General features: G+C 62.0%; 1 protein-coding gene across 1 annotated transcript in view; it reads left to right on the top strand.

Annotated features, from left to right (window-relative positions):
• Csmd1 (CUB and Sushi multiple domains 1) overlaps window positions 1–17,557 on the top strand; it is an 874,507-nt gene that overhangs the window by 722,516 nt on the left and 134,434 nt on the right. The window contains 3 exon segments of the mRNA XM_048330750.1: window positions 2,734–2,922; window positions 4,355–4,524; window positions 7,411–7,567. Coding sequence (XP_048186707.1) covers window positions 2,734–2,922; window positions 4,355–4,524; window positions 7,411–7,567 — 516 coding nt within the window.

Genomic DNA, 17,557 nt, shown 5'->3' with positions numbered 1-17,557 from the left:
ACACACAGGACACACAGGGACACTCAGGACACTGAGGACACACAGGGACACACAGGGACACACAGGGACACTCAGGGACACTCAGGACACACAGGGACACTCAGGACACACAGGGACACTCAGGACACACAGGGACACACAGGACACACAGGGACACTCAGGACACACAGGGACACTCAGGACACACAGGGACACTAAGGACACACAGGGACACTCAGGACACACAGGGACACACAGGACACACAGGGACACACAGGGACACTCAGGACACACAGGGACACTCAGGGACACACAGGGACACACAGGGACACACAGGACACACAGGACACACAGGGACACACAGGGACACTCAGGACACACAGGGACACTCAGGACACACAGGGACACACAGGGACACTCAGGACACACAGGGACACTCAGGACACACAGGGACACTCAGGACACACAGGGACACACAGGGACACTCAGGACACACAGGGACACTCAGGACACACAGGGACACTCAGGACACACAGGGACACACAGGGACACTCAGGACACACAGGGACACACAGGGACACACAGGACACACAGGACACACAGGGACACACAGGACACACAGGGACACTCAGGACACACAGGGACACTCAGGACACACAGGACACACAGGGACACACAGGGACACACAGGGACACACAGGGACACTCAGGACACACAGGGACACTCAGGACACACAGGGACACTCAGGACACACAGGACACACAGGGACACACAGGGACACACAGGACACACAGGGACACACAGGGACACACAGGGACACTCAGGACACTCAGGACACACAGGGACACTCAGGGACACTCAGGACACTCAGGGACACTGAGGACACACAGGGACACTCAGGACACACAGGACACACAGGGACACACAGGGACACACAGGGACACTCAGGACACACAGGGACACACAGGACACACAGGGACACACAGGGACACTCAGGACACACAGGGACACACAGGGACACACAGGGACACACAGGACACACAGGACACTCAGGCCACACAGGGACACACAGGGACACACAGGGACACTCAGGACACACAGGGACACTCAGGACACACAGGGACACACAGGGACACACAGGACACACAGGGACACTCAGGACACACAGGACACACAGGGACACACAGGGACACACAGGGACACTCAGGACACACAGGGACACTCAGGACACACAGGGACACACAGGGACACACAGGGACACTCAGGACACACAGGGACACTCAGGACACACAGGGACACACAGGGACACACAGGGACACTCAGGACACACAGGGACACACAGGGACACACAGGACACACAGGGACACACAGGGACACTCAGGACACACAGGGACACTCAGGACACACAGGGACACTCAGGACACACAGGGACACTCAGGACACACAGGGACACACAGGGACACACAGGGACACTCAGGACACACAGGGACACTCAGGACACACAGGACACACAGGGACACTCAGGACACACAGGGACACACAGGGACACACAGGACACACAGGGACACACAGGGACACTCAGGACACACAGGGACACTCAGGACACACAGGGACACTCAGGACACACAGGGACACTCAGGACACACAGGGACACACAGGGACACACAGGGACACTCAGGACACACAGGGACACTCAGGACACACAGGACACACAGGGACACACAGGGACACACAGGGACACTCAGGACACACAGGGACACTCAGAACACACAGGGACACACAGGGACACACAGGGACACTCAGGACACACAGGGACACTCAGGACACACAGGGACACACAGGGACACTCAGAACACACAGGGACACACAGGGACACACAGGGACACTCAGGACACACAGGGACACACAGGGACACTCAGGACACACAGGGACACTCAGGACACACAGGGACACACAGGGACACACAGGGACACTCAGGACACACAGGGACACACAGGGACACTCAGGACACACAGGGACACTCAGGACACACAGGGACACTCAGGACACACAGGGACACACAGGGACACACAGGGACACTCAGGACACACAGGGACACACAGGGACACTCAGGACACACAGGGACACTCAGGACACACAGGGACACTCAGGACACACAGGACACTCAGGACACTGAGGACACACAGGGACACACAGGGACACACAGGACACTCAGGGACACTCAGGACACTCAGGACACACAGGGACACTCAGGACACACAGGGACACTCAGGACACTCAGGACACACAGGGACACACAGGGACACACAGGGACACTCAGGACACCTCAGGACACACAGGGACACTCAGGACACACAGGGACACTCAGGACACACAGGGACACACAGGGACACACAGGACACACAGGGTCACAGGGGCTCTGATCTGCCCAAGCTCTGACAACCCAGTGCAACTCCGCAGACAGCACCCCGGTGCCCCCAGCCCGTCCCCGCCACCCCGAGCTCTCTTCTGAAGGTGCTGGTGGGCAGTGTCCACTCGGCTGGTGGAGCGAGAACCGTGCCGCTGGGCGCGCGGGTGCATGTCCGCGCCAGCCCTCGCGCCTCCGTCCCGGGTGGGTGCCCACGGGGCGGTCCGGGGGGTCCGCGGCGGGCCGGCCCCCCGGGGCTCCTCCTGGCAGGGCGCTCTCGGGGTGCCCGTGCCCGGGTGTCCGGGCCGCTGAGCGCCTCTCTCCCCCCGTCTCCCCCGTCCCCCCAGAGTACGACCTGGAGCCCTGCGACGACCCCGGGGTCCCCGCCTTCAGCCGCAGGATGGGCTTCCGCTTCGGCGTGGGCGACGCGCTGACCTTCTCCTGCTTCCCCGGCTACCGGCTGGAGGGGGCTGCGCGGCTGACGTGCCTGGGCGGGGGCCGTCGCGTGTGGAGCGCACCTCTGCCAAGGTGTGTGGGTAGGTGGCCACGCGCTTTCATTTCATTCATCCCGGGCGGGGGGGGGGCGCGGGGGGGGCGGAGAGGCGGGGGGGGGGCTCCATCGGGCCCTGGCTGGGCAGGAGGGGGGGGCGGAGAGGCCGGGGGGGCTCCATCGGGCCCTGGCTGGGCAGGAGGGGGGGGGCGGAGAGGCCGGGGGGGCTCCATCGGGCCCAGGCTGGGCAGGAGGGGGGGGGCGGAGAGGCCGGGGGGGCTCCATCGGGCCCAGGCTGGGCAGGAGGGGGGGGCGGAGAGGCCGGGGGGGGGGGCTCCATCGGGCCCAGGCTGGGCAGGAGGGGGGCTGGAGAGGCCGGGGGGGCTCCATCGGGCCCTGGCTGGGCAGGAGGCGGGAGGCGGAGAGGCCGGGGGGGGGGCTCCATCGGGCCCTGGCTGGGCAGGAGGGGGGGGCGGAGAGGCCGGGGGGGGGCTCCATCGGGCCCAGGCTGGGCAGGAGGGGGGGCGGAGAGGCCGGGGGGGGCTCCATCGGGCCCTGGCTGGGCAGGAGGCGGGAGGCGGTGGGGGGGGCTCCATCGGGCCCTGGCTGGGCAGGAGGGGGGGCGGAGAGGCCGGGGGGGGCTCCATCGGGCCCTGGCTGGGCAGGAGGGGGGGGCTCCATCGGGCCCTGGCTGGGCAGGAGGGGGGAGGTGGGGGCGGGGCTCCTTTGGGCCCTGGCTGAGCAGGGGGGGGGGTGGAGAGGCCAGGCAGGAGGGGGGGCTTCCTCGGGCCCTGGCTGGGCAGGAGGGGGGAGGCAGGGGGGGCTCCTTCGGGCCCTGGCTGGGCAGGAGGGGGGGGTGGAGAGGCCAGGCAGGAGGGGGGACTCCATCAGGCCCTGGCTGGGCAGGAGGGGGGGCCGGAGAGGCCGGGCAGGAGGGGGGACTCCATCAGGCCCTGGCTGGGCAGGAGGGGGGGCCGGAGAGGCCGGGCAGGAGGGGGGACTCCATCAGGCCCTGGCTGAGCAGGAGGGGGGGCGTGGAGAGGCCGGGCAGGAGGGGGGGGGTGCTCCATCGGGCCCTGGATGGGCAGGAGGGGGGAGGCTGAACCGGGGCGGCTGGGTCAGAAAGGCTCCGTCAGGCAGAGGCCCGCAGCCTGCCTGAGACCAGGAGAGGCGCCACAAGGCCGGGAGCACATCTGTCTCCTCGCTGTCAAACTCTCTATACAGTAACATGCGGCTGCCGCGTAGCACCAGGTCGTTCTGCTAAATAAGTGGGGGAAAAGTCGAGGAGGCGGCAACCGGGCAGCTTTTCTGCGCAGTGGTAAAGCGGTGGAGGAAGCCACCACCCCGCTTTTTGGAAGATGCATTCATGCAGCCTGGCCTGGGCAGGGGAGAGGGCCCTCATAATGTGAAAGTTTTAATCCATCAGCATCGGTCATCCCACTTATGAGTCCTCTTCTTTAATGTCCCATTTGTTTTAGCTGAATGTGGAGCACGTGTCAGAGGAAATGAAGGAACATTACTGTCTCCGAATTTCCCATCCAATTACGATAATAACCACGAGTGCATCTATGAAATAGAGACGGAGGCTGGGAAGGGGATCCACCTCAGAGCACGGAGCTTTCAGCTGTTCGAAGGGGACACGCTCAAGGTGAGTGACTCGTCTTTGGCCGTGACGGGAGCTCCGTCCAGCCAGCTGTCATTTGTCTGTGTGTGTACATGTGCACGTACGCGTGGTTGTAGTGACAATTTAATTACAAACACAGGTCTCAGAACCCAGCCATTTCTGTATTCCTGACTTCTGGATGTGGTTAGCACATCTTAGAGCCAGAAAAATGTCTAAGCCATACGAGGAAGGAAGCCCCGCACTGTGGTCAGAACACAAGGCAGGGGCTCTTCGGAGAAGGAAGGCCGGGGCCGCAACCGCTCCGTGGGTAGCAAGGTCACCCAGGTCGTGCCTTGATTTGTCAAATCCCCGCTCACGTCAGAGCACCTGGAAGCCCCAAGGCTGCTCCTAGAACCCCCTACCAGCCATGTCGCTATCCCATTGATAGCATCCCGGACCCTCAGGGCTCCTCATACAGGTCCCACGTTCCAGACCCCGGAGCCCAGCCGCAACCTAGGGGCTGAGACGTGAACATGGGACATCCCAGCCCAGGAGCGACGATGGGGAACTACACCGAGCGACGGACACTGAAAGGCTAGGCCTTGCTCTGGAAGGCGGCCAGACGGCCTTGGTCAGGAGCCAATCGGAGCGCAGAAGGAGACGTCGCCCCCGACATGGCCGCTTACACAGTGGCTCGCACGCTGCTTCCCACAGTGGCCCACGGTGGCTCAGCCCGGGCCGAGTAGACCCCGCGCACCGGAGAACCCAGGACCGCGTGCACAGCCAGCTGGGAAGGAGCGGGGGACTTGGGGCGCCTCTGCTGCCCACGGGAGCTGAGATGGGGACACCCAGCTTCCACTCGGCCTCATCAGAAATGCCACGCGGCCCAAGGGAAAGGCACCGCTAACGAGTCTCCCTCCCTCCCAAGTCCAAGCCCGACTCCCTCGCCGTGTCATAATTCAGTGGAGGGTTCCTTTATTCTAGTTATTCTTTCACTAATAGTTGTTTGAAAGCTCATGCTGACAGCGTGAGCAGACTATAATTAAGAAGCAGTCTTCAGTCAGGAAATCAGCATATTCTCGCTAATCTAAGGTAATTATAAAGTTAGGTCATGGGTAAAATTTTTCTGACTTGTTTGATAGCCTCAAATTTTTAAGTCAGTAAGTCTTGAAAGCAAGCTTTCCCTAAAAGCCTAACCGTTCTCAGAGTAGGGAAGTGATTAAAATGAAAAGATGCACCAGTAAATACTATTAAAATGGAAGGAAGGAAATTACGTTCAGTTTGATTGCATGTAGCTTAAGTGTTTATTATAACAGACTATAAAAAAAACAACCTCTTCTTTACAACATTTAATTGCAAGGAGCCTGTTGATCGTGTAAAATGTCCGAATGTGTTTTACTTACATATTTGTTGAATGTGTTGATTATTAGCTGTTAAACGTGGTTCAAGTTGACTGAGTGCCCAGGGCTGGGAGCCGGAATCCTAGCTTCTCAGAGGCTGAGGTCCGAGGACCTTGGTTCTAAACAAATGCAGGCAGACAAATCTGATCAACCCTCGTCTCCAGAGGACCAGCAAAATGTCAACTTGAGGGGTGGCTCACGCGGTAGAGAGCCAGCCCTTCACACTACAGTGTGAACTACAGGCAAATAAGAAGGCTGGCAGGTCGAACCCCCCCCCCCCCCAATTCCTAACTTGCACGAAAACGAGGGATGGCAGGAGCAAAGCAGAGCTCTGTGAAACTCCGTGGAGGAGGAGAGGCGCGGAGGACTTAGAACTCTGTGGGAAAGAAGGGTGTGGAGGGCTCAGAATCCCGTGGAGGAGGAGAGGCGCGGAGGAGGCCGAGCAAGCCTGCATTGCGCAGCTCCTGCAGACCTGGGGGAGGGTTGGTAAGCTCGGGGAGCCCCGCCCGGCACCGATCATCTGCTGGTGGACCTGTGACAGGCTGGGATGTGTGTGTGCGTGTGTGTGTGTGCGCGCACACGCGTGACTACCTCCTCGTGCTCTGCGTGCCGAGGGCTGCCGCCCCGGGAGGTCATGATAGGAGATAACCCGCAGAACGCTCCAGCTCTGCGGTCATGCCATCTCGCGCTGGCCCCGTCCCCGGCTCCTCTGAGGTCAGTCAGTGCACACGTGGAACCTGCCGACTTACCTGCACTGTTTCCTTTTGTGTTTCTTTTTTTTTTTTTTAATTTAATTTTTAGAAGTTTCACTGTGAAGGTGAAGTACAGAGGGGGTGCAGTTATGTAAGTCAGGTGACGAGGGCATTTCTTTGCGGGCGGTATCAGTCCCTCCCCCCATTCCTCCCCGTGTGTTCCCCCTCCCGACCCCCCTTCCCTCCCCCGAGTTGCACAGTTCATTTCCAGCATGGTGTCTAGTGGGTGACGCGGCTGCATCGGTTCACCGTTCCTCTCGTTGTTTCTGTGATTTCCCTTCCCCTCCCCAAATCAGATAAACTGACATACAAGACAAAGGGTACAGAAATCAAAAACTCCAACAAAAATAAATGAAGAAAGGAGAATAAAAAAGAGCCACAAACAGGGCAATGGGTTATTTAGCACGGTTATCTGCTTGCTATCCCCCCCTCTTCTTTTTGTGTCTTTAAACTCAGGGTCTGGGCGCTGTCTCTGAGCTCTTTTGCTCAAGGCCAGTGCTCTACCCCTCTGAGCCACAGCCGCACCTCTGGTTTTCTGATGGTCCCTTGGAGATGAGGGTCTCCAGGACTTTCCTGCCCAGGCTGGCTCTGCACCGTGATCCCCAGGCCTCGGCCTCCTGAGCAGCTGGGATGCCAGGCGTGAGCCCCGGCACCCGGCTCTCTGCTTGTCTCTCTACAAGCTGGGCAAGGACTGGGCGCAGCCTCTCTTGAAAGTGAAAGTTGCCGCCTGGGGAGTACAGTCTGGGCCAGGGGGAACTCACGCCATGACCGTTCCTCAGGTTTACGACGGGAAAGACAGCTCTTCCCGGCTGCTGGGCGCCTTCACCCGGAGCGAGCTGCTGGGGCAGGTCATCAACAGCACCTCCAACCACCTGTGGCTGGAGTTCAACTCCAACGGCTCCGACACGGCCCCAGGCTTCCAGCTCACCTACACCAGTGAGTACGGTCCAGCCGCGCGGCTGGCTCTCAGCCTCGCCAGCGCGCCTGTTACTTAGCCCTCAGCGCCTGCAAACCCTTTTCCTTTTGGTTAATGTACTGCTTTTCTTTTCTTTTTCTGGCCACCTTGCTGTATTCTAACTTACAACTTAATTCTGTGCTATATCAACGGTGAATTCACTCTAGAGAAGGGTCCATTGGAAAGTTAGCTACTTACAAACATTTCTGCTCCGATAAGTCAACAGCGGGGCCTAGGATGTGACTATCGTATGTTGGTTAAGAGTTTCTGCGTTTGAAAGTACTGTCCGCGGTGTGATATGTGCTGTACAAAGGAAGAACAGTGAGAGGAAAGATGGCAACATTGTGTTTGATATGATGAGTAGTAAAGTCATTGATATTCGTATATATACATCCATATGGCCACCTACAATCATACATACGAATAAACAGACACACACAAGGAAGATCTTACGCAGTGTAATTCCTTACAAAGGCAAAGGCACAGTACAACAAAATAAACACCAGGTAGTTGTGAGGGGTGGTCAAAGGGAGATGGCTGGACAAATAAAGAAGAGAGGGGGGAGAAGGCAGTCAGCCATCCAATGTACACCCTACAAAATGAAGAAGCGTGAGAAAGGGTGGGGGAGGAACGAGAGTGCTGAAAGGTGTCATCCATCAAGATACATGGCATTCACAAGCTGCTCTGCTCCATGGCAACCCCTCTGTGCCACTACTTGAAGATAATAATACACACGTGTGTACGCACGCATGCATGTATGCCTATGTTTATCTCACAGAGCAGGCTGGTTTAGGTTCCTCTAGATGACACACTTCCTCTGGCCACTTAACAAAGCAGGTTATGGACACACTGCGTCTCGATCGGTGCCTCCCCTTTCTACATAGGTAGAGCACCCGTGTTCCAGCAGCCTGCTGGAAACCGTTGCCCGTGAACGCTCCGAGATTAAGGACCTCGAGTGTTCGTTCACATCCTCTCCGCACCGCCGTGCTCACTGATCTCGCTGACGCGGGACAGGAGGAGCGCATGAGCCGAAAGGGCAAGCAAGGGGCGGGTCTCGGGTCCCAGAGCACCGGCCTGCCAGTCCCCCCCGCACGGAGCTCAGCCCCCCAAAAATAAAACAGTAAAATCAGTTTACTTCGTCGCGTTCAGGAGGTTTTGACAAAATCAGTGATACGTTCTGAAGACTTGGCATAAGTAAAGGGAGAGGCCGACAGGAAAGAAGGAGTCTAGTGTGCGTTGCTGTCGACCGCATGTCTGGCTTCGCTTCTTGTCATCCTGGGGTGTTGGAGCCGTCGACGCGGGTGTGGAGGTAGAGGCGCCGCACGCCTGACTGGTCCCGGCCCCCAGCCTTGCTGTCTTGCAAGAGCACACAGGTGTCTACCTAGAGCACAGAGCTGGGTGCCTGGGAGCCAGATTCTGAGTGTGTGTGCTGTACTGATGGGCAGGCCCGTGGGCCGGGAGCTGGCCGTGGAGACGTCTCGAGGCGCCGCGGGATTCCTGGGCACTTGGGTCTGTGATGCACCTACAACGTGTGCAGGTTTCCTGCTCGTAATACGTAGAAGAGCACTAGAGAGAGACCCGGGCAGTCCCTCTACACGGGAATTTGAAACAAAGCACGGTGGGGCCCAGCCCTAGGTGTTCTTTCTACAGAATGAGTGAAAACCCAGGGCTGTGGGCCTAGGCAGTTGTCATCCCTCTTTGATGAATAGGACAACAGAAGTAAAGTGGAAGGAGCAGTAAATGCAGTTACAAACGAGAGAGTGGCTTAGGACACACATAGCTCCCCAAGGCCAATAAAGAAATTCTAACTGTCATCCCTTAGCAGCTGAAGACAAGTCAGAAGTCGCGTGACTGTCACAGAGTCGGTGACATGGAGTAGTGTGGTGTTCTGGACAGGTATCCCCTCCCCGGCTCACAGACACGGTGTGCACAACAAGCCCCAGGCGACACACGCGCGCATCAGAGAGCCTCATTAACAGTGTTATTACTTACTTTCTTGTGCGCCAGTCCTGAGCTTGAACTCCGGGCCTGGGCACTCGCTGTCCGTGAGCTTTTCCCCTCAGGACTACCATCCTGCCACTTGGAGCCACAGCTCCATTTTCAGCCATTTTGGTGGTTAGCTGGAGATGAGAGTCTCACAGACCTTCCTGCCTGGGCTGGATTTGAATCCGCAGTCTTCAGCTATCACCGTCTTGAGTAGCTAGGCTGACAGGCGTAAACATCACGCTCAGCCGGAGTGTGTCACGTTTTACGGACACATTTTTACACCCACACGAGAATAGATTTTGGCTAATGTTGGATATCATTAGCGAAATACCAAACTCGGTGCCTTCTCTTCTAAGCGGGAGGCGGGCCTGAGGTTCTGCGGTGCTTCCGGGGCGGCAACGGCAGGCCGGGGACACGGATCCGCAGGGCGGCGCTGCTGAAGCCCTGCGGAGGAAGGAAAAGGGGCGCAAGGCGAGGCCGCAGCGTGGCTGGGGGGACCCACGGACAAGACGCTGGGCTTCCGCCGGGTGGTGGTCGAAGCTTGGCTCTCGTACGGGCGCGTGCAGCGTGACAGAGACAAGGCGGAGGCGGAGGCGGGTCACAGAGCAGGTGAGAAGGTTCCGGACCACTGTGGACATGCGGGGACGGCCTGGCGAGTCCCGGGGGTCACCGGCAGCAAGGCCCGTGCTGCCCGAGGCCAGCTGAGGACCAGGTTGTAACTTGGCGCATCCTTTCCTTTCTTAACGGTGGTCGTAGAGCCGGTAGCAGAGGGGTTACCGTCACGTGACTCGGGCAATGCGTGGCGAGTTCCATCTTTCTGACCCGTGTCTCCCTTTCCGCCGCTCACGTCCGGTCTTTCCCTCCCGTCCCCGCCGTCAGATGCCCAGTGCGTTCCCCACAGAGGGTCTAGTGCCTCGGTTGCTTTCGTTCGTGCTCGGTCCATCTTTCCTGCGTCCCCTCTCCCCACCCAGATGCAAGCAAAATAATAAGACAAAGGGAAAAAAAAATTTTCTTATGTAAGTAATTTGAAATTACTTTCTTTATCTTTAAATCGTGTGACAATTCAAGATGCACACTGCTATGACTTCATCATTTGGAAGCTGTGCTCACTCTGTGGCCTGCCAGAACTCAGAGAAAGATAAGAGGGCCCAAAGAAGGGTGACGTAACTCAGTTAATTATAAGGATTTAATTCACAGTTTATAGCTTCAGTGAGAAGTAAAGCAAAGGCGAGCAGATGATATCCCCACATGCTATAAAGCATGAGGTTTTACGGGAGGAGTGCTGGCAGAACGGTTTTCCACTCCTCCGGGGGGGAAGAAAAGCAGCCGGTCATCAATCCAGGGCATAACAAGAGTCCTTAGGAGGAGGAGGGAGCGCTCGGGGTGAGTGGCCAGGGCTCGACGCTCCTCCCTGTGGGGTGGGGTCCGTCCCGAGGCCTCCTGAAGCCTCCCCGAGTCCGCCTGGGCTGGAGCTCGCACGGCCAACCTAGAGGTTCAGGAGGCTGAGACGCGAGGATCGCGGCTCCGAACCAGACCAGGCGGGGCCTGATTCCTAGGAGCCACGAGATGGCGAGGTGGCAGCTCCTCCTCAGACGGGCGGGCGCGGTGAGGCCCGGCCGAGTGGGGAGCGCGGTGGGCGCGGTGAGGCCCGGCCGAGTGGCGCGGTGAGGCCCGGCCGAGTGGGGAGCGCGGCGGGCGCGGTGAGGCCCGGCCGAGTGGCGCGGTGAGGCCCGGCCGAGTGGGGAGCGCGGCGGCCGCGGTGAGGCCCGGCCGAGGGGGGGAGCGCGGCGGCCGCGGTGAGGCCCGGCCGAGGGGGGAGCCACGGCGGCCGCGGTGAGGCCCGGCCGAGTGGGGAGCGCGGCGGGCGCGGTGAGGCCCGGCCGAGTGGCGCGGTGAGGCCCGGCCGAGTGGGGAGCGCGGCGGCCGCGGTGAGGCCCGGCCGAGTGGGGAGCGCGGCGGCCGCAGTGAGGCCCGGCCGAGTGGCGCGGTGAGGCCCGGCCGAGGGGGGAGCGCGGCGGGCGCGGTGAGGCCCGGCCGAGTGGGGAGCACGGCGGGCGCGGTGAGGCCCGGCCGAGTGGGGAGCGCGGCGGCCGCGGTGAGGCCCGGCCGAGTGGGGAGCGCGGCGGCCGCAGTGAGGCCCGGCCGAGGGGGGAGCGCGGCGGGCCGCGGTGAGGCCCGGCCGAGGGGGGAGCCACGGCGGCCGCGGTGAGGCCCGGCCGAGTGGGGAGCGCGGCGGGCGCGGTGAGGCCCGGCCGAGTGGCGCGGTGAGGCCCGGCCGAGTGGGGAGCGCGGCGGCCGCGGTGAGGCCCGGCCCGAGTGGGGAGCCACGGCGGGCGCGGTGAGGCCCGGCCGAGTGGGGAGCGCGGCGGCCGCGGTGAGGCCCGGCCGAGTGGGGAGCGCGGCGGCCGCAGTGAGGCCCGGCCGAGTGGCGCGGTGAGGCCCGGCCGAGGGGGGAGCGCGGCGGGCGCGGTGAGGCCCGGCCGAGTGGGGAGCACGGCGGGCGCGGTGAGGCCCGGCCGAGTGGGGGAGCGCGGCGGCCGCGGTGAGGCCCGGCCGAGTGGGGAGCGCGGCGGCCGCAGTGAGGCCCGGCCGAGGGGGGAGCGCGGCGGCCGCGGTGAGGCCCGGCCGAGTGGCGCGGTGAGGCCCGGCCGAGTGGGGAGCATGGCGGGCGCGGTGAGGCCCGGCCGAGTGGCGCGGTGAGGCCCGGCCGAGTGGGGAGCATGGCGGGCGCGGTGAGGCCCGGCCGAGGGGGGGAGCGCGGCGGCCGCGGTGAGGCCCGGCCGAGTGGGGAGCGCGGCGGGCGCGGTGAGGCCCGGCCGAGTGGGGAGCGCGGCGGGCGCGGTGAGGCCCGGCCGAGGGGGGAGAGCGCGGTGGGCGCGGTGAGGCCCGGCCGAGTGGGGAGCGCGGCGGGCGCGGTGAGGCCCGGCCGAGTGGGGAGCGCGGCGGCCGCGGTGAGGCCCGGCCGAGTGGGGAGCGCGGCGGCCGCGGTGAGGCCCGGCCGAGTGGGGAGCGCGGCGGCCGCGGTGAGGCCCGGCCGAGTGGGGAGCACGGCGGGCGCGGTGAGGCCCGGCCGAGTGGGGAGCGCGGCGGCCGCGGTGAGGCCCGGCCGAGTGGCGCGATGAGGCCCGGCCGAGTGGGGAGCGCGGCGGCCGCGGTGAGGCCCGGCCGAGGGGGGAGCCACGGCCCACAGGCGTCACCGGGTCCCTGGCGCCCTCTGCTTTGCTTTTCAGACTGAAGGCTTCCGGAAGTCAGGCAGGCAGGGAGGCTGAGGAGGGAGCGGGGAGGCCGGGGACCCAGGCCAGGCACGGGAGGGGGGGGGGGGAGGCGGGATGGAGGGGGGGATGGGACCCAGGCCGGGCACGGGGGGGTGGTGGAGGGGGGGATGGGACCCAGGCCGGGCACGGGGGGGGGGGGTGGTGGAGGGGGGGGATGGGACCCAGGCCGGGCACGGGGGGGGGGTGGTGGAGGGGGGGATGGGACCCAGGCCGGGCACGGGGCGGGGGGCGGGGTGGAGGGGGGGCGGGACCCAGGCCAGGCACGGGGGAGGGGGGGAGGCCAGGGACCCAGGCCGGGCACGGGGGGCGGGGTGGAGGGGACGGGACCCAGGCCGGGCACGGGGGGGAGGGCGGGGTGGTGGGTGGCCACCACTCCGCAGACCTTGCTTGAAAGGATGGGGCAAGCGTGGGCCTGGGACCCATGCGCAGACCTGCGAGGACGGGGTGGGGCTCGGTGACGGATCCCGGCCTCCCGCCCCCCCCCCCCCCCCCCCCCCCCCCCCGCCCCGGGGCCAGCGCTGCACCGGGCTGCCGGGCCCTCGTGTTTATTAGTCGTAGAACAGTAAGCTACCGCGTATGAATCATAAAGGCAGCCATACATCCCGGCACGGAGGGCGATCCTCACGCGGAGGCGCACGCTGTGCACCAGGAGACCACGGTTTTCACGAGCCCGTTCCTTTCTCTTGTGGTATTCGCCATAGGCCAACCGCAGGGAAACCCTGGACCACGGAGGAGGGAAGGGCGTGAGGCGGGGCAGAGAGCTGCACCGCAGCGCTGGCCGTCCTCCCTTCTTACCCACCATCCCTCCTCCTCCTCCAATGCCTCCTCCTCCTCACCCCATCCCTTCTCCAATCCCTCCTCCTCCAGTCCCTCCTCTTCCAATCCCTCCTCCTCCTTACCCCATCCCTCCTCTGCCTCCAATCCTTCCCCTTCCTCCAATCCCTCCTCCTCCTCACCCCTCCCTCCTTCAATCCCTCCTCCTCACCCCATCCCCCCTCCTCCTTCTCCCCATCCCTCCTCCTCACCCCATCCCTTCTCCTCCTCCAATCCCTCCTCCTCCTCACCCCTCCCTCCTCCAATCCCTCCTCCTCACCCATCCCTCCTCCTCCTCACCCCATCCCTCCTCCTCACCCCACATATAAGGGAAAGCATGAATCTTGGCCTGACCTCCTTCACTTCATTTTCCAAGTCTCCACATTCACTGCGGGTGGAGCCCGGGCCTTCCTTCCTCCTGTCAGCACGGTGCTCCATGGCGTGTGCAGTACTGGCAGCACGGTGCTCCATGGCGTGTGCAGTACTGGCAGCACGGTGCTCCATGGCGTGTGCAGTACTGGCAGCACGGTGCTTCATGGCGTGTGCAGTGCTGGCAGCACGGTGCTTCATGGCGTGTGCAGTGCTGGCAGCCTGGTGCTTCATGGCGTGTGCAGTGCTGGCAGCCTGGTGCTTCATGGCGTGTGCAGTGCTGGCAGCCCGGTGCTTCATGGCGTGTGCAGCGCTGTCAGCATGGTGCTCCATGGCGTGTGCAGTACTGTCAGCATGGTGCTTCATGGCGTGTGCAGTACTGGCAGCACGGTGCTTCATGGAGTGTGCAGCGCTGTCTGCATGGTGCTCCATGGCGTGTGCAGTGCTGGCAGCCCGGTGCTTCATGGAGTGTGCAGCGCTGTCTGCACGGTGCTCCATGGCGTGTGCAGCGCTGTCTGCACGGTGCTTCATGGCGTGTGCAGCGCTGTCTGCACGGTGCTCCATGGCGTGTGCAGTACTGTCAGCACGGTGCTTCATGGCGTGTGCAGTACTGTCAGCACAGTGCTTCATGGCGTGTGCAGCGCTGGCAGCCCGGTGCTTCCTGGTGTGTGCAGTGCTGTCAGTCAGCCCTTCTCGCTCACTTTTCACAGAAGGCCTCTCCGTCTGGCCTGAACCAAGATTCCCCTCTTTCCTTTACGGTTCGGCTGGTGTTGACTGACGCGTGTTAGTACTTGCAGCTGAGATTGGCGCTGGCTCTCGCCGGTGCCCTCCTGGCCCTGGCCCTCCTCCTGCTCAGCGCCCCAGTGCCCTCTCCGGCGGCGGGCTGGCGGGCGGCGGGGCCAGGCCCAGAGCCCCGTCGCCCAGCAGGACAGGCAGAAGGGATTGACTTGAGAGTGGGGTGTCTGTCCCGGGTGCCTCCTCTGGAGACAAGAGCCAGTCTAAACCCTGACGCGGCGAGGACTCGGAGACTGAGCTCTGGATTGTTTTAGGCTGGGGAGAAGAGTCTGAGGAGGCGAGACGGGGTCCTCGGAACAGCGGGGATGGGAACCCCGCCTTTCCAGAGACACGGGGGGGGGGCACTTTGATGAGCCCGCTATTTGGGGCTTGTTTTGACTAGAGCGTTTTGTTCTGAGTATCTCCGCTGAGATGATGACTTCAGAAGAAATCACCGGAAAGCAGCAAAGAAATGGGATCACTAAATAGGCAAGCTAGCTTCGACTACGGTGTTAATAATGTTTTGACACAAAGAACTTGATTTAGTTTTGTGAGTTGCTCCGCGGTGGAGACCACGCAGAGTCAGCATCTGAGGGCTGGATCTGTGCAGACGCACTGCTCCAAGATAGAGGAGGTCATTCTCTTCGTGAAGGTCACTCTCTCCATACGTATTTCATGTGCCTTCTCTTTAGTAGTCTTAAGGCTGCACGTTTTAAAAGGCTTTTAAATTTGAATTATAATAAAAATACCTATTTTTAGAGGAAGAGATTTATAATTCAATTATAATATTTCTTAATAACTTGAAACTTTAAAAAGAAAATGACTCATTGCCAGATGCCCTTGGGCTCAGTTCGAAGCCAACCGGGGCAGGAAAGTCTGTGAGACTTACTTCCAATGAACCACCCGGAAGCTGAAAGTGGAGCTGTTGCTCAAGTGGTAGAGAGCACTAGCTGTAAGCAAAAATGCCCAGGAACAGTGCCCTGGCCTTGAGTTCAAGTCACAGGACCATCACACACACACACAATCCTAATGGAATCCTCTCCTTCGTGGTCAGTTCCATGTGGCAGAATTAGGTATTGTGCAGGATGTGCACATGATAGTGCGCGGTACACAATTGTGTGTTTCGCGCCCAAATGCACGGTGACGCGTCAGTTCACGTTGTTTTGTCGGCGTTCTAAGCAGCACTGGATGGTTGCTGTGCAGGATGGCTATGGCTTGCTCTTTAAACAAGCGGCAGATGCTGGGTGAAGTGAGTGGTGAACTAAGGAAGGAGAGAGCTCGCGCCCTCAGGGAGAAAGCCCATGCTCTTGAAGTCGGGGAAGAGCAGGGCTGTGGGTGGAGCCAGCCCTGAAGCCAGCAGAGCTGGAAGGGAGTGTGTGTGTGTGTGTGTGAGAGAGTGTGTGTGTGTGCACACGCTCGTGCACCTGCTCCAGGCCCGGGAGGACTGGGACAGCCAGGGCTTAGCGCCAGGTCCCCGCCCGCAGGGCCTCGTTCCAGCTGTGGGTGCCGGGCAGCCAGGCAGCCGAAGCTCTGGGCTTCGGGTGCCCCGTGTGGCCCTCCCCGCACTCCCGGGGCATGGACGTCCCGGCCCCTGCAGCCGCCCTGCTGGAGTGAACGGAGGAGAAGTCCTGGGACTTCCTCCAATGGGTTGCAAATCGGGGACTGAGCTGGGGAAAGGCTGCAGGCCCCCCCTTCTCACCGAGAAGCCCACGCGCCACGGAAGACGCCAGGTAGGCTTCCAGCCGTTTAGGAGTCGAGGAAGCGTCAGACTTTTAACAAATAAAGTAATAAATTTCACTAAGTGTCAGAGCAGACGGGCTGTGGGCGAGGACGCCCCGGCCACCCATAGCCAGGCTCTGCTCCCTCCGTGGCGGGGAGGGGGATAAAAACGCGCGCGGCCAAGGGACAGAAAAGGCCATCAGATGGTGGCTCGTGAGCATTTCCCCGCACACAGCTCAGGACACATTGCTATTGGTGCGCCTCGCCTCGCTGGCCTGCTGGTTTGGGGGTGTTTTTCCTCCCTTAATAGAAGGCGTAGGGCGGGTTTAGAGACGGGAATACGTCTTCCCGACAAGGGTAGAGTGGCCGTGTTTCGGGGTGCTCTGTAGCTGAGAGGACGTGCTCTCCCTGGGTGCAATGCCCGTTCTGCGCAAGGCTGGGAGCGGCAGCCCACAGGCGGCGGGGGGGGGGAGGGCTGGCATCTGGGGGGAGCTCTGTCCTCGCTCTCCAGGGGGGAGGGCTGGCATCTGGGGGGAGCTCTGTCCTCGCTCTCCAGGGGGGAGGGCTGGCATCTGGGGGGGGGAGCTCTGTCCTCGCTCTTGGGGGGGAGGGCTGGCATCTGGGGGAAGCTCTGTCCTCACTCTCCAGGGGGGAGGGCTGGCATCTGGGGGGGAGCTCTGTCCTCACTCTCTGGGGGGGAGGGCTGGCATCTGGGGGGAGCTCTGTCCTCGCTCTTGGGGGGGGGAAGGGCTGGCATCTGGGGGGAGCTCTGTCCTCGCTCTCTGGGGGGAGGGCTGGCATCTGGGGGAGCTCTGTCCTCGCTCTCGCGGGGGGGAGGGCTGGCATCTGGGGGGGAGCTCTGTCCTCACTCTCTGGGGGGGGAGGGCTGGCATCTGGGGGAGCTCTGTCCTCGCTCTTGGGGGGGAGGGCTGGCATTTGGGGGGAGCTCTGTCCTCGCTCTCTGGGGGGAGGGCTGGCATCTGGGGGGAGCTCTGTCCTCACTCTCCAGGGGGGAGGGCTGGCATCTGGGGGGAG

This window comes from Perognathus longimembris, chromosome 21 (genome assembly GCF_023159225.1).
Source record: "Perognathus longimembris pacificus isolate PPM17 chromosome 21, ASM2315922v1, whole genome shotgun sequence".
In the NCBI taxonomy this organism is placed as follows: Eukaryota; Metazoa; Chordata; class Mammalia; order Rodentia; family Heteromyidae; genus Perognathus; species Perognathus longimembris.
Note: the sequence above shows the minus strand (reverse complement) of the source record. Positions and strands in the feature narration are given on the sequence as shown.